Here is an 18,618-nt window from a genome sequence, read left to right on the forward strand (position 1 = left end):
AATGCCTTCCTCCGTATCGTCCGTTAGGTGCCCTTGTCGGCCATCTCACATGGCATCGTCCGTCGAAGGCGCGATATTATCGCGCCGTGAATCCAATGCGACTCTACAATATCCCAAACCCTTGTTACGACCCATCATGCAGGATATCAACTGAGCGACCCACTTAGGCGCCAGGCGGTTAAGATAGGACATTTATACTACAGGATCACAGGAATAACAGAGACTCACTCAGAAACAAAAGAACTATAGAATAAATTATATAACAATAAAATAAAAGATTAGATCTATATACTAAGAATATAGAGGCTATCTTTAGTAGAAATAGGTATTATAAGTATAAAGAATAGACCTTATTAGGGTTAAGAATAGTATAGAATAGAAAGTATTATTTAGGACTTATATATAGTATAACTAAGAGCTTAGTTTATAGTTAGACTTCTATAGTTTTTTAGTAATTAACTTTATATTTATCTTTAGGATATTTTTAGCTTATCTTCACTATAAATACTTATTAAGTCTAAAACTAATTACTTTAGCCTCTAACTATTAATCTATAATATAGCTAATACCTTATAACCTAGACTTTATAACTCTAAAGTACTATTTAGAATGTTAATCTCTAGCTTCTATTAGTAGACCTTATTATTAGATAGCTAACTATAATACTTTAATTGCTCTTATTTAGTAAGTTAACTATTAATACTTATTAAACAGTATAAATAAGATATCTTCTTATGCTTCTGCTAAATCTCTAACTTTAAGATTCTTATTCTCTTTATATAACTAGCTTTAGGACTTAGTATAAGAACTTATCTATATTAAGGACTATAATATACTAGATCTTAAGTATAACTTTAATAGAGAAAGATCTTTCACTAAAGAAGGATATAAAAAACTTTAACACATTATCTAGAAGCAAAAAGCTAAGTTAAAAGAAATGCAGATATTTATTAATAAAAGTAAGTAAGTTATTAAAAATCTTAATAAATAACTTTAGAATGCTATAGCAGCTTTTAAAAAGCTAGAAAAAGATATTAGAGGAAATACTAACCTTGAAAGAGTTTAAGAACTTTAAGAAGAACTTAACACCTTTTAAACTGCTGCTAGTATTATTACTACTCTTATTAGAGGATAATAGAAGCTTAAGTTTAGCGCTCCTATCACCTCTAAAAGCACCTTATTATAACCTATAAATAAAGATAACAGCTAAACGACCTACTTAGATATCAGGCAGCTATAATAAGACATTTATACTATAGGATTATAAGAATAATAGAGACTTACTTAGAAACAGAAGAACTATAGTATAAGTTATATAAAAATAAAGTAAGTGATTAGATCTATATACTAAGAATATAGAAGCTATCTTTAGTATATATAAGCTCTATATAATTAAGGAACAGACCTTATTAGGACTAAGAACAGTAATAAGATAAAAGGTATTATTTAGGACTTATATATAGTATAACTTAAGTCTAACTTAAGGTTAGACTTCTATAGCTCTTCAGCAATTAACTTAATATTTATCCTTAAGATATTTTTAGCTTACCTTCACTATAAATTACTTATTAAGTCTAAAACTAATCATTTTAGCCTTTAAAAACCTAATCTACTATAAGCCTATAATTTAAACTATAACTTAGTATACTATTACTATATATTAATCTCTAGCTTCTATTAGCAGACCTTACTATTAGATAGCTAACTATAACGCTTTAATTACTCCTATTTAGTAAGTTAACTATTAAAACTACTAATAATATAAATAATATATTAACTAATAATAACACTTAGTATATACTTATAACCCTTAGCACTCCTATAGCTAAGCCTGCTATTACTACTCTAACTCAGCTAGTTATAACACCTCTAACTAATCAGCAACTATTTAATATACTTAACTAGCTTTAGAAAGAAAATACTTAACTTTATAATCAGCTGAATGCTAGCTAAGCGCTAGTTACTTCCTAAACTAAATATCTAGAGCTAGAGCTTTTTAATAGTATTACTAGACTCCTCTAAGGATTTCTCACTAGGATTTATACCTACTTATACTACTATAATAACTTATTTCCTATTAAGGCAGATAAGGTCTACTATATAGCTTTATTTCTTAAGAAGAATACTCTTGCTTAATTTAAACTAACTATATATAACTACTTAGAGAATATTTATAATAACTAAGATAAAGATATTTAAGCTATCTTTAAGAAGTATAAGGAATTTAAGAAATAATTTAAAAATATTTTTAGAAACCTTAATAAAAAATATATTATAGAATGTAAGCTTATAAACCTTATTTAAAAAGGTTTTACTAATAAGTATACCTTTAAGTTCTACTAAATTATATTTAAATTAAAATAAAGTAATAAAGCTTTTATTACTAAGTTCTACTAAAGACTTAAAGAGGATGTAAAAAATAAACTTATATATAATAATTAACTTAAAAAACTCTATATTTTTATTAATATAGTAATTAAAATTAATAACTAATTTTATAAGAGATATTTTAAGTAGAAAGGATAGCAACTTTAAACCTCTAAAAAAGTAAACACCTCTAAAAAGTATACTTAGAAACTATAGTAATAAGAATAATAAGAATAGAGTATTACTTCTAAATACTATAGTAAGCTTATAGATCTTAATATAGCTATTAAAAATAATAATAAGAAGCTTTAAAACCTAAAATGCTATAATTATATAAAGATAGAATATATTACTAAAAACTACAAATAACTTAAAAAGTTTAACTAGAAACTTATATCTAAATAAACTAAGCAAGCTAGTATAGTAACTAAAACCCTCTATATATCCTTATTATAAACTAAATATTATAATAATAAATACCTTATATACTTTAGTAATAAGGAAGCTATAAAATACTAACCTACTAAAAAAACCTTTATAATAGCTTTATAAGCTAATAGTAAGCTAGTTAGAAAGACTACTAAATAACTTAATAAGATGTTTTAAGTATAGCAACTTAAACCTATTAATATATTAGCTTTATAAGGTATTAATATATAAGACTAAAAACTAAAAAGTAATAATAAATAAAGACTTATATACTTATAGAGAGCTGAAGTTATATACCTAGTATAAATTTAATAAGAACTTTATAACTTTTTATAGTAATAATCACTTAGTGCTGTAATATTATATATAGAATAATATAAAGATATATATAGAAACCTTACTAGAATTAAGCAAATTAACTAAGAACTTAAAGAATAGGTTAAAGAAGAATCTAATAAAGAACCTAAACATTAATATAACCTCTTAACTAAGAAATAGATCTTCAGCCTTACTAGTAACTAAACCTTTAATAAAGGAGAAAGCTTACTTTATAACTTAAATAAACCTTATAATATTGCCTACTAATATACTTAAGCAGAAATCGCCTATAGGTTTACTTTTAATATAAATAGTATTAGCTCTAAAGAAAAGTCTAATAATAAAGAAGAAACTTAATAACTTATTTAATACTAAATAATTAATATAAACTAAAATAACTAATAGTAATATTTTTATAAGATGTCTGCTAATATAAGAGATTAGAACTATATTTTAAAACTTTATATAGAAGATTATCTAACCTTAAGAAGTAATTATTAAAACTATTAAACTCTCTTCTAGCCTTAATATTTCTTTAATAAATATAAAAAATAGTTTAGAGATAAATATATATATTAATTCTACTTTAAAAGATATAATAAGTACTCTATTTAAAATATTTATATAACCTCTATTATAATTAGATAAACTATATTTATATTTAATATTAATTTAGTAATCTTCAGCTTAAGCTTATAATACCTTATAAAATACTAATATAATAATATTATAAAATAAGAAGAATGCTAGAATAATAAGTGTCTTATATATATAACTTAAAAAGCTAAGGCTTTAAAACTTCTATAATAAGGATTAAGCTTCTTAAGACTATAATTCTAAGAAAATCACCTTATAAAGGTATAATAGGAAGAAAAGCATATTACTTACTTAAGATAACTAAACCAGTTAAAAAACTAAACTTACCTATTAATAAAGGATTAAGATAGGTAAAAATAATAAGGTCTATCTATTTAGTAACTCTAGATAATAAGGTATATCTACAGCTTATAGTTATTATTAATAATACTATAATTATTATGCTTATTAATAGTAAAGCTGAAATAAACTTAATATTATCTTAAGTAGTAAACAGATTATAACTACTATAATAAGAAAAGGAATATATATATTAGTTTAGTAATATAGAAAGAGAATAAGTTTAGTATAAAGGAGGAACTATTAAAAAGAAAACTATACCTCTTAAGATAAGTTACTTTGATGAAAATAAATAACTCTAATTTAATATTGTTAAACTTAGTATATATAATATTATATTAAGGATGCTATAGCTTAAGAAGAATAACCTATAGATAGATTAGAAAACAGGCTAACTTTATTAGGATAATAATAATTTAATCTCTAAGTAGTTCTATAGAATCTAAGTTTTAAAAAGATTAATTTACTATACAGCAGCAAAATAATATATCTATTACTTTAAAACAAAAGAAGTTATATTATAACTACTAAAGATAATAAATCTTAAATAAAAGAATAATTTATTTCTATTTATCTTAAAAGAGTATAAAGTTTATAAGAAACTTTTTATAGTTAAACTAAAGATTAAACTGCTTAAATATATCAGTTTTAACTATAAAATACCTCTTAAAGAAAGGAAAAAACTAAAGTTTAATAAGATCTATAGACTTAACTTAATAGAAATAGAAGCTTTAAATTAATATCTTAAAGAAAACTTTAAAAAAAGCTATATTAGACTTTTAATATTACTAATAGGAAGTTTAATTTTATTTATACTTAAGAAAAACAGAAAGCTATAACTATATATTAATTATTATATATTTAATAAAATAATAATTAAAAACTACTACTTGTTACCTCTAATTAATAAAATAAAATAACCTTTATATAGAGCTAACTAATTTATAGCTCTTAACTTTAAAAAAGCTTATAATTTAATTTAAATAAAATAAAGTGAAGAATAAAAAACTGCTTTTAGAATATAAAAAAGATATTTTAAATATCTTATTCTACCTTTCAGTCTCACTAATATACCTATAACATTTTAAAATATAATTAATACTATATTATAATAATATATTAATATCTATATAGTTATCTATCTAAATAATATTTTTATTTTCTCCCCTATATTAAAAAAATATCAAAAAGATGTATATAATATTCTATAAGCTTTCTAAAAAGCTAAACTTTTAGTTAAACCTAATAAAAGCGAATTCTATATATAAAAAGTAGAATACTTTAGATTTATTATTATTTTAAAAAAGGTTTATATATCAGAAAATAAAGTTAAAGCTATTAAGGAATAGCTAATACTTAAGAACCTTAAGGAAGTCTAAAGATTCTTAAGATTTATTAACTTCTACTATAAATTTATAAAAGATATAATAAAATTAATATAGCTCTTATTAATTTCAGCTATAAAGATATCTTATTTATATAGGAAGAACTATAATAAATAGCCTTCTAGAAGATTAAAAACCTTATTATTAGTAAATTAGTTTTAATCATCTTAGATCCTATAAAATAGTTTAAAATAGAACTAAACTCTTTAAACTATATTTTTAGAGTATAACTATCTTAATAAGACTTAAAAGGATAGCTACATCCTTATGCCTTTTTCTCTTATAAACTCTATAGACTAAAGGTTAACTATTAAATCTATAATAAAGAACTTATAGTAATTATTAAAGCTTTTAAAGAATAGAGATCTAAACTCTTAGGAACTATCTATAAAATATTTATATATTCAGATTATAAGAACTTTTCACACTTTATAACCTTAAAAATATTAAATAAATAATAAATTAAATAGTTAGAATTCTTTTTAGAATTTAACTTCTAAATTATCTATTATAAAAGATTAAATAATAATAAAGCTAACACTTTTAGCTAATAATTAAACTATAATATCTTTATACTTAAAGAAACTTAAGTAATTTTTAAAAGAAATAATAATAGAAACTTAATATTAGTAGCTAAAATTTTAATAATAGCTAGATAGTTTAATATTAATCTAATTAGTAACCTAAATAGTAAAGTAATTTTAAATTTGTATATTTATTTTATATATAGTTATTAAAGAATTATAAAAACCTAGAAATAACTATAATAATAATATAGAGAAAAGGTTATTAGAGAATATATTATAATAGTAATTAAGGATTATAAGGTTTGCTTAAAAAGTAAACTAGCTTAACACTAGCTTTATAGATTATTATAACTTTTACTTATACTATAAACTACTTAGCATTTTAGATTATTTAACTTTATTATTAAACTACTAAAGTCTTAAAAACCTCTTATAAAAGTTTATTTTAATAATATTCTTATTATTATCAATAAACTTATAAAATATACCTACTTTATCTTATATAAAGAAGTAAGTAACACTAAAGAATTCACTTATATATTCCTTAAATATATTATTACTAACTATAGAACACTTAAGGAAATTATATTAGATAGAGATAAGATCTTTACTTTTAAATTCTAAAAGTTAATTATATCATAACTTAATATTAAATAAGTAACATTCACTATATTTCACTTACAGACTGATAGATAAATAGAAAGAATTAATTAGATTCTAGAAACCTATCTCTACACCTATATTAACTATAGCTAAAATAATTAAATAGTATTACTACTAATAGCCTAATTTGCTTATAATAATATAATTAGAGAAAGTACTAAGGAATCCTCCTTCTATGTTAACTATAAATTTAAACTAACTATATATAGAGAACTATAATTAGATATATCTATAGCAATTAAAGCTATTACTATAGCTAACTAAATTAAGGAAATCTAAAATAACACTTAAAAAGAACTTAAGTTTATAAGATAATAAATAATAGAATTTACTAATAAATAAAAGATTAAAGGACTAACCTTGAAAGAGAGAGATAATATCTATTTTATATAGCAAAACATTAAAACAAAATAACTAAATAATAAACTAGATTTTAAAAAACTTAAACCTTTTAAAATCCTCTAAAAACTTTTACTAGTTAATTATAAACTTAATTTACCTAATATAATAAAATATTTTCTAATATTCTATATCTTACTATTTAAACTAATATTATAAGAATTATAAATAAATAACTTTATTATTATAAAAAATAATAAACTAAAATATAAAGTTAAATAAATTATTAACTATTTTAAAGAATTAGAAGGTTATTAATACTTTATTAAATAGAAAGGATATAATTATAAACATAATATATAGAAACTAGCTAAACATATTATTAATATAAAAAATAAACTTATAACTTATTAATATTAATATTAAGAATAGGAAACTATACTAGTAACACCTATAGTTCTACTTCTAATAAACACTATAAGCTACTAATAAATTAAATACCTATATAAATATATTAAACTATTAATAAAAGTAGATAGACTATAATAAGGAAAACTATTTATTTACCTAAAAACACTAGAAAATAACTAAGACCCTCTAGAGGATACTAACTATAAGTCTCTTAATAAAGGACTAAGATCTACAAACTTCTTACTAATATTAAAACTCACTTAATTTAAATTATTTTTAATACCTTAAAACTAAAGATCACTAATAACGCTACTCTTATAAGTATCTAATATAAAAAGAATATTATCTTCTTCTAACTCTTATATTCCTTAAGAGAATATCTCTATATAATATTCCTTTACCTTCTTTTAGATTATATAAATCTATAATAAATGACTTACTACTTTAGCTACTTTAGCTTAAGCCTATACTAATTTCTTATAGAGACCTAATAATATATTACTAGCTTATTCCTCCTTCTCTTCGTATATTTAATAGTAATTATTTAGCCTTTTTACTATAACTAATTAGTATAAGTATACTACTAAAGAATAATAAACTTATAACTTAATATAACTATTAGACTATTATAAAGATATTTTAGATTTTTATAACCTTAATAAGTTTTTATACCTTCTGCTATTTAATATATATGCTTTCTATAGAAACAGTAAGTATAAAGTATAATATTATTAGAACTAAAATAATAGAAAATATCTTTATAAGTAAAACAAAATACTAACTTAAATTTTTTAATTTTTAAATATAACTTAATATAATATTAGTATTATAAGTAAATCAGAAAGTATAATTAATAGATCTCTAACTTAAGACTAATAATCTACTTATATTAAGTTTTAAAGATAAGACTTTTAGAGAGAGAACTTAATATTATAACCTATGAATAAAGATAACAGCTAAATAACCTACTTAGGTGTTAAGCAGCTATAATAAGATATTTATACTATAAGATTATAAGAATAATAAAAACTTACTTAGAAATAGAAGAACTATAATATAAGTTATATAAAGATAAAATAAGAGATTAGATCTATATACTAAAAATACAGAAGCTATTTTTAATATATATAAGCTTTATATAATTAAAGAATAAACCTTATTAGAACTAAGAATAGTAATAAGATAAAAGGTACTATTTAGGACTTATATATAGTATAACCTAAGTCTAGCTTAAGGTTAGACTTCTATAGCTCTTTAGCAATTAATTTAGTATTTATCCTTAAGATACTTTTAGCTTACCTTCACTATAAATTACTTATTAAGTCTAAAACTAATCATTTTAGCCTCTAAAAACCTAATCTACTATAAGCCTATAACCTAAACTATAACCTAGTATACTATTACTATATATTAATCTCTAGCTTCTATTAGCAGACCTTACTGTCAGATAGCTAACTATAAGAAAATAGCTTATACTAAAAAACCTTAAAAAAGTTTAAAGCTTCTTCAGACTAGTTAACTTCTACTAAAAGTTTATTAAATACTATAGTAAGATTAATATACTACTTATAGATATCAGCTGAAAAAATCAGCCTTTTAAATAGAAAGATGTATAAGAAACTGCTTTTAAGAAAATTAAGGAACGCATCACTAGCAAACTAGTCTTAATAATTCTTAACCCCTAAAATCAATTTGAAGTTGAAATAGACGCCTCAGACTTCACCCTTAGAGTATAACTATCCTAATAGGATCTAGAAGGATAACTATACCTATACGCCTTCTTCTTATATAAGCTCTATAGACCTAAGCTTAACTACTAGATTCACAATAAAGAACTTATAGTAATTATTAAAGCTTTTAAAAAATAGAGACCTAAGCTTTTAGAAATAATTTATAAAGTTTTTATATATATATACTATAAGAACTTAGTATACTTCACTATATTAAAAGTACTTAATAAATAATAAATTAGATAGTTAGAATTCCTCTTAGAATTTAACTTCTAAATTATCTATTAAAAAGAATTAGAAAATAGCAAAGCTAATGCTTTTAGCTAATAACTAGACTATAATATCTTAGTATTAGAAGAGATCTAAATAATCCTTAAATATAATAGTAATAGAGACCTTATACTTACTATAAAGCTTCTAATAATAATTAGATAATTTATAGCTAGCCTGCTTAGTAAACTAGATAATAAAGCTATTATAAAGTTCTATAGCTTACTAATATATAGTTACTAAAGAATATATTGCAATAGTAATTAAAAACTATAAAGTTTGCTTAAAAAGTAAACCAGCTTAATATTAGCTTTATAGATTATTATAACTTATACTTATACTGCAAACTACTTAGTATTTTATATTACTTAACTTTATTATTAAACTACTAAAGTCTTAAGAACTCCTTATAGAAGTCTATTATAACAGCATTCTTATTATAGTTAACAGACTTATAAAGTATACCTACTTCATCCTATATAAAGAAGTAAGTAATACTGAAGAATACACCTATATATTCCTTAAGTATATTACTACTAACTATAGAGCTCTAAAGAAGATTATATCAGATAAAGATAAAATCTTTACTTCTAAGTTCTAGAAGTTAATTATATTATAACTTAGTATTAAGTAAGTAATATCTACTATATTTTACTTATAAACTGATAGATAGATAGAAAGAATTAATTAGATTTTAGAAACCTACCTCTATACTTATATTAATTATAACTAAAATAATTAAAAAGTATTACTACTAATAGCCTAATTTGCTTATAATAATATAATTAGAGAAAGTACTAAGGAATCCTCTTTCTACTTTAACTATAGATTTAAACTAACTACCTATAGAAAACTATAAGTAGGCTTAGCTGCAGTAAAAGCTGTTACCTTAGTATAACAAATTAAAGATATCTTAAATAATATATAAAAAAAACTTAAATTTATATACTAATAAATAGTAAATTTTAGTAATAAATAAAGGATTAAAGGACTAACTTTAAGAAAAGGAGATAGCACCTATCTTATATAATAAAATATTAAAACAAAATAACTAAATAATAAACTTAACTATAAAAAACTTAAACCTTTTAAAATTCTTTAAGTGATCTCACTAATTAACTATAAACTTAAATTACTAGAGACTATAAAATGCTACTTAATGTTTTATATCTTACTCTTAAAACTAGCCTTATAAGGATTATATATAAATAACTTTATTATTATAGAAGATAATAAACTAGAGTATAAAGTTAAATAAATTATTAACTACTTAGAAGAACTAAAAAGATATTAATACTTTATTAAATAGAAAGAATATAGATATAAGAATAATATATAAGAACTAGCAAAGAATATTATAAGTATAAGAAATAAACTTATAGTCTATTAGTAATAATATTAAAAATAAGAAGCTATACTAGTAGTACTAATAATACTAACTATAATAAATACTACTAATTACTAGTATATTAAATACTCCTATAAATATATTAAACTACTAATAGAAGTAGATAGACCTTAATAAAGAAAACTGCTTATTCGCTTAGAAACACTAGAGAGTAACTAAGAATTACTAGAAAACACTAGCTATAAACCTTTTAATAAGAGACTAAGACTTATAAACTCCTTACTAATACTAAAGCTTTACTAATTAGAGTTGTTTTTAACACCTTAGAACTAGAGATCACCTACTACGCCACTCTTATAAGCATTTAGTATAAGAAGGATATTATCCTCTTCTAACTCCTGCACCCCCCAAGAGAATATCTCTATATAACGCTCCTTCACCTTCTTTCAAATCGTATAGATCTATAATAGCTAACCAGCTACTTCAGCCACTTCAGCCTGAACGCATACTAACTTCTCATAAAGGTCTAGCAGTGCATCACTAGCCTGCTCTTCCTTCTCTTCCTATTCTTAACGCTGATCACTCAGCCTTTTCACTATAACCAGTCAGTATAAACACACTTAAAAAAGCATAACAAAACTTACAGCTTAATATAACTATTAAACTATTATAAGGGCGCTTTAGGTTCTTATAACCTTAATAAGTTTTTATACCTTCTACTATTTCATATATATGCTTAGTATAAAAGCAGTAAGTATTAAGCATAACGTTATTAAAACTAAAATAATAGAAGATATCCTGATAAATAAAGCAAAATGCTAACTTATACTAATTTAATCTTAATTTTTAAATATAACCTAATATAGTATCAACATTATAAGTAAATCAAAAAGCATAATTAACAGACCTCTAACCTAAGACTAACAACCTACTTATGCTAGGTCTTAAGGATAAGACCTTTAGAGAGGGGACCTAATATTATAACCCATTATATAGAATAATAACTAAGTAACCTACTTAGGCGCTAGGTAGTTAAGATAGAACATTTATACTATAGGATTATAGGAATAATAGAGACTTACTTAGAAATAGAAGAACTATAGAATAAGTTATATAATAATAAAATAAGAGATTAGATCTATATACTAAGAATATAGAGGCTATCCTTAGTAAAGATAGATATTATAAGTATAAGGAATAGACCTTATTAGAGTTAAGAATAGTATAGAATAGAAAGTACTACTTAAGACTTATATATAGTATAACTAAAAGCTTAGCTTATAGTTAGACTTCTATAGCTCTTTAGTAATTAATTTTATATTTATCCTTAGGATACTTTTAGCTTACTTTTACTATAAATACTTATTAAGTCTAAGACTAATTACCTTAGCTTCTAACTATCGATCTATAATACAGCTAACACCTTACGACCTAGACCTTATAACCCTGAAGTACTGTTTAGAACGTCAATCCCCAGCTTCTGTTAGCAGACCCTACTGTCGGATAGCTGACTGTAACAACCCTCTCTCCATCCACATCTGCCCGTCCGTCCTATTATCGCTGCTACTCTCTATATGCAGTCTCTCCATATGCAGTACTGCGAACTGCGGTCCTATGGTTCACGCTTCTGCAATATGGCACTTTCTCGGGCCCTTCTAATCAAACCCCCTCTCTATGCTGGGACGGAAGAAAGCACACATAAAGGACTCGTACATCGCATATTCCCATAGGCAGAGGCTGCCCAAACTGAAATGCCATGCAGATGCGTAGCGAGAGTCCGCGCAAGCCTCTTGCTTCCCCCCAGGCTGTACCCATATCGAACCCTTGCCATGCGACTGCTTCCACCTCACATTTGCAATTGGCATACGGAGTACAGAGCATCCCCCCCCCTATCTTTCTCACCATCGAAACGCCCGTGGCTGTGGCTGCAGCAAGCCCGCCGAGCCCCCTGCCGCCCCGTTGCGCGTACCGGCCGCTGCTGGCTGCTGGCTAGCTCTGCTGGCTATACTAGTCCGCTTCTGACCGTGCCGCAGTGTGAGTGTTTTGTCGGCTGCTGATGTGAACATGATATGATAAGCCCTTGCCGCGGCCGCGTACAGCAAGAGACAGGCCCGACTGCAGAATGCGTTTCCCGCTAATACAACACCGGACGCATCAAACAGTCATCCTCGGCAGGGCAGGCAGACAGGCATGCAGTGCGCTGTCGGTTTTGTCAGCGTTCGAGGCGGCGCCGGGCTCTCTTCTAAGCGGAACCGAGGCGGGCGGGAATAACAAGACACCATGCAAAACAATACCGCGTACAGCACCAATACCTCAGGATTATTAACCATCTCCAGCGGCTCCGTCTTTCCCAGAGTAGAGCGGGACTAGCTAGCAGCGAGGGATGTGTATCGGAGGCACGGCGAGGTTTATCTCCTGGCGCCGAGTGGAATGAACGAAGCTATTCAGTATCTCCCCATTATCCTCCTATCTACCTCCGGGATACCCGTTCAGTACGAAATGCCGTCCTCCTAACCCGCTATCTCCATAAGTCCGTCCGCGTCGAGGAGACCCGCTGTGTCCTTCTCCGTGCGGTGCCGAGCCCGAATACTCCTCTCCCCCCTTCCTTGTATTCTGAAGTATTCGCATTCGGTATGGTGCATAACCCCGCGTGCCCTCCACCCTTCGAGGAGAGGGGAAGGCTTGGGCCCCTTGGGTGTCGTCTCATGCTCAGCTTAGCATGCCGTCGAGGACTAACTAAGTCTGCACCTTGCGCTCAAAGTTGAGACAGCGCGCCCAATCATTAGCCCGGATCGCGGTTCGGGCTTGGCAAGGTTCGCGGGCTCCTTCATTCATCAGGAAGGACCCTTGCGGGAGGGATGGGGTTATCAGATAATCAGTCACCTGTCCCCGTCAGTGCGTGTCGTGTCAAGTCAAAGTCTCTCGTCCCTTGGGGGGCGGCCACGGGATCTGGCTGCCTTTGCCTCCAGTCTGCCGTGCCTTAGCCTGCCGATAGAGATACCCTTAGGCCAGCCGCTACTGCGGTCGCGCGCGAAAGATGTAGGCAGCGCGGGCGGGAATGGGGGGAGGACGGAGGAGGGGGAAGGGTAGACTCAGGCTGCCCATCGAGTTCCCAGTCCCGTATCGAATAGCCTTCCGAGTGCATCGTGATCAGACGAAGAATTCCATCCAGGCCGGCACCAGCGAGATCGCAAACCCCTATTCTCCTATCGCCCCTGTCTATCCCTCGTAACCCAAATTACACGACTATTGTCAAACCCTCTTCCCCGTCGCTCCAATCTTGGACGATGGACGATGGTCCGTCCTCCGAGAGAGCTCTCTCACAGGTTCTAGGTTTTACCACGGGTGGTTGGTTGCTCTAATTAGAATTAGCGTGCTTGCCGCTCTTGCTCAGGCTCGGCTCAGGCTCGGCTCAGCGCAAGCTCAGCCACACTTCAGCCAATACTCTAGTTGGGGTTTTGTGCAGATTATGCATAACGACTGCTAGAAACGGTTGCTCCGGAATAGCGTTAATCGTTTGAAGTTTTGGACAAATACGGTCGCCGTAAACTTCTTCGCTTTCTCTATATTAATTGCAATGGCTATCAACACAATTCCTTAACAATCCCATGGCGATTTACTTAGTACGTATGAGCGATGTACAAGTTTACTTCAGACAAGAGTGTCACACCCCGGAGTGATGCTGGTGGAGTCATTATGCCTACGGTCGAGGGACAAGCGGCGCGAGTTTGATCACCTTCACCTTTACCCCCAGTGCTCGCATCGCCGCAGCAGACATGGACAGTCATCATCAACGCGAAAGCCCTTCGAGGGTGCAAGATGGCCCTCGCCGTGGGACGTACCAACCAAGTGATAGACCGCCTACAATGCGACCACCAATGAATGGCTTGGTGCATGAGCTGCTGATTACCTTGGTTCTGGTCGGTGTGCGACATGGGTTCCAGGTTGGCAACAAACATTTTTTGCATGCATCGGGTTCTTATGCCCGCGTCAACAGGAAGGAGAGGAGGCGCGGCTTGGTGCCTTGTACCACGGTGCAATGACCGCCTTACCTGAGGACGCATTCGTTTCTTCGACACATTGAACTTCTTCTTCAACTTCGCTTGACGCCTGGCCCGAAACTCGTACCGCCTAGAACGGTGCATCATCTCAGCGCAAATGCCGTCGCATATCAATTCTGACGGACCGGCTCACGCAATTGAACGAGAAAGCCTCGAGGATGAATCAAAACCTGCCAACGCAACGGAAGCGTTCGACGACGGCGCCCCAGCGCCGCAGATCGCCTACTCGCTATTCACAGCCAGGGAGCGTTGGACCATCGTCGCCCTCATCGCGCTGGCCGGCTGGTTTTCTACCTCGAGCAGCTTCATCTACTATCCCGCGATCACGGCGATTGCCCGGGATCTCAACTCGACGATTTCGCTGATCAACACGACCGTCACCGCCTATCTTGTTGTCTCCGGCATCGCCCCGTCCATCGTGGGGGATGCGGCCGACAGCTACGGGAGGCGGCCCCTGTACATCATCCTGCTGACGCTCTATGTCGCTTCAAACGTGGGTATCGCCCTGCAGCGGTCGTTCGCCGCCCTTCTCGTGTTGCGCATGCTGCAAAGCGCGGCCATCTCTGGTAGGTCTACCGCCGACTGCTGGGGATCTATATTGATGGCGGGAAATGTTCTGACGAGAACATCTACAGGAACATTCTCCATTGCATACGGTGTCGTTGCGGACATTGCAGCTCCCAGTGAACGCGGAGCATATGTCGGCATCATCTCGTGTGGGTGAGTTGGATCAGAAATGCCCAGCCGTCGAACCCTCCAAGCAGCCCGCTCACTAATGATGCCCTGAGACAGAATCACCACAGCGCCCAGTGTGGCTCCTGCCATTGCTGGCGCCCTGGCGAATGGGCCGGGCTGGCCATGGATCTTCTGGTTCCTAGTCATTGCCTCTGGATCCAGCCTGATTGCAATGGCTCTTATTCTCCCAGAGACGAATCGTGCACTGGTCGGCAACGGCGGAATGAAGCCAGCAATCCACTCACAGCCGTTAATCGGGAAAATCATGCGTCCTTGGAGCCACGAGGACCGCGGCTTGACTTTGTATGTCGAGCCGTCAGCCAGGAATCATCCCAATCCACTACGGAGCCTGATGTTACTCCGCCGTAAGGACACGGCAGTCGTCATAGTCGCCGGCGGCGTCCATTACACCGTGTACAGCTGTATCCACGCATCCTTGTCTACCACCTTCATGGTCGTCTATGGCCTTGGTCAGCTGCAGGCCGGTCTCATTTACTTGCCCTTCGGCATCGGTGCCATCATATCGACTCTCGTATCCAGCAAATGGATCGACCGGGATTATCGACTTGTTGCGAGGGCTCACGGGTTGTCCATCAACAAAGTCTCGGGGGACGATCTACTTCGATTCCCTATTGAAGAGGCGCGGATGAGGAGCGTCTTCTGGCCGGCCATGACAGCTGTTTCTTCAGTCATAGCTTATGGCTGGGTTGTTCATCACAGGGTTGTGAGTTTTTCATGTTAGCGCATATCAAAGCAGTCTTCGCCATCGGGTGGCTGACACGCAGAACCGGGACAGCATCTGGCTGGCCCCCTAACACTGTTGTTTCTGGCCGGCTGGTCAATACAGACCTGCTTCAATGTGAGTGAGCCTGGCAACGCTTATTCGATTGCTGTCGCTGACACTCGCAGATAAATAACACCCTCCTCGTCGACATCAACCAAGACTTTCCCGCTACTGCGCAGGCATCATCAAACCTGGTGCGGTGCTTGCTCTCCGGCCTCTTTGTAGCTGTACTGCAACACATGATCGACGGTGTCGGCTTTGGCTGGACATTCACAATTTTCGGCCTGCTTTGCCTAGTCCCGGCCCTGATGTACTACCTGGAATTGAAGTATGGTCGCCGCTGGAGACTGGCGAGGCACGGCCTGAGTGTCGCTCAGGTCCAGAGTGAAGCTACTCTCCCTGGTAGCCCTCGGGGTACTTCTCCGCCAGCCGCCTGATGTCGGATATCAACCTGGTCGCACCGCAAACAGTCAGCAGGGTAAATCACGAAACTCCAACAAGAAGCCTTGTGTACACTGACATCTTCCGAAAGTTGTCATTGCCTGGATACAGGGTCGAAGCGCACAGGTGGCCATGCCTAAAATGGTCAGTCCAGTACCGGTTGTCGCGGGCGATCCAGTCCCCAACCTAGGCTTTCAGAGACTTACATGGCATAGACCACGTTGCGGTCTTCGTAGTCCTCTTCGGGCGCAGAGATTGGGAAGTGCTTGTGATATTCCTGCATCCAGTGCCGCCCCATGCGGTATCGAGGCGTTCCCATGTTTCCGAGATCCACTGTTTGATCAAAAGAAGCGCGTCAGTCGAGGACTCTGGGCGGCTGCATTCTCTCAGGCGGCGAAACGAAATACGAGGAGACAACTTACGCTCATTGTGACCCCAAATCACCGAGGGGTCGAAGAACAGGGGCTCGCCATTCTCCGCGTTGATGGCAAGGTTTCCGTACCAGATGTCACCGTGGATCAGGACGGGCTTGATTTGGCGACCGTGTGTCTGCAGAGGCCGTAACAGGCGGGGAATGATCTTGTCCATGAGAATCGGCAACAATTCGTCCAGCTCTTCGCTGGGCCCCTGCGACTCGCGCTCTTGTTCTGCGAAGGCCTGCATTTGAAGCTTGTACGACTCCTCCCACGACTTTGACCAGGTCACATCCTGGTACATCCTGCCTTCGTACGTCACGACATCAAAACCGAAAGAATCGGCCGCGTCCGGCGAGTTCATGCTGTCGTGGTGAAGCTTGGCGAGCATCGCGCAGAACTTGCCGACATCGGGGAGCTCCTCAATCATGTCGACAAAGTCGCAGAGGTAGAAATGCGTGTCGGGGTCGGAACGGTAGGTACCCCAACCTACTGCCCGAGGAATCCCTTCGGGGACGTGCTTGTGCAGGGCACTCACGCCGTGGAACTCGCCACGAAGCATTCCCTTCCCGACATCTCCCGTGGCCACCTTCATGAAGTAGCAATGTCGCGTCTTGTCAGGCCACTCGATTTCGATGCGAGCGGTCTGTGTCCAGAAGCTGGCCCCGTGCGCCTCAGCAGAGACGACAGTCGACCCAGGCGGGAATTCTGCGATCGGATCAGTATGGTTGGTGTATATGGAGCGGCCTCAACCAAACGGCGGACGACGGGACTTGGTTCTACCGACTTTCCTTCACTGCATCGTCTACCACCACGACCTGGAGCATGTCCCGTATCTGGGGCTTTGGCATTCGGCTAATTCCCGACATGATGAAGTGTGCCTAGTTGTTAGGGTGGTACCGAGATGGGGGGGCTGTTGCTGAGACCGAGTTCCCATTCCAAGGTTGGCGGACATCTCCCCCCATATTTATAAGCACATGGGCTGAATACTGAGGTCCAGCTTCAATTGGTGGGCTGGGCATGTTCCATAGACTTCGTGGTTGTACAGCGTTCGTGTCGATTTTCGCCCCGAAGTGGTTTCGGTGACCGAGCTGAGCGCGCCCACAGCCTGATTCCCGCTGTCGCCCACAGCCTGATTCCCGCTGGCAGGGTCGTCAAGTTGACCTGTCATACCACCCACCACTCCGATGTTGTGATGGTGACTTGTTGTCCAGTCTCATTCGGCAGGGCTCTGTCGCCCGCTCATCAATACACCTTGGCACACCCCCCTCCCATCGGTGTATCGTACCAGTGAAGCGCCTGTGGCGCTCATGCCGTGCGTGTGCCGAGTCCAGTCTCCAACGAGGGCCCTCGAAAGCAAGGCGTCAGCACCAGGCAACACCCAATGCAGCATGCTCAACAGTGGCGCGAGCGCTGGGCGTGTTTCCACTGGGAGCTACAAATCAGCGTGTCCCAGCCGTT

At 33.8% G+C, this 18,618-nt stretch overlaps 1 protein-coding gene across 1 annotated transcript; it reads right to left on the reverse strand.

The window, feature by feature from the left end:
- Nucleotides 1-16,786: 16,786 nt before the first annotated feature.
- On the reverse strand, nt 16,787-18,026 carry CGCA056_v006271 (Protein-ribulosamine 3-kinase; the record flags this gene model as incomplete). Its single annotated transcript, XM_037321522.1, has 4 exons — nt 16,787-16,880; nt 16,951-17,077; nt 17,167-17,865; nt 17,945-18,026. 4 exons carry the CDS (start codon nt 18,024-18,026, stop codon nt 16,787-16,789), a joined length of 1,002 nt encoding a protein of 333 aa, XP_037179981.1.
- Nucleotides 18,027-18,618: the final 592 nt, after the last annotated feature.

Source organism: Colletotrichum aenigma, assembly GCF_013390185.1.
Source record: "Colletotrichum aenigma strain Cg56 chromosome Unknown KSG_Cg56_contig04, whole genome shotgun sequence".
Taxonomy (NCBI): Eukaryota; Fungi; Ascomycota; class Sordariomycetes; order Glomerellales; family Glomerellaceae; genus Colletotrichum; species Colletotrichum aenigma.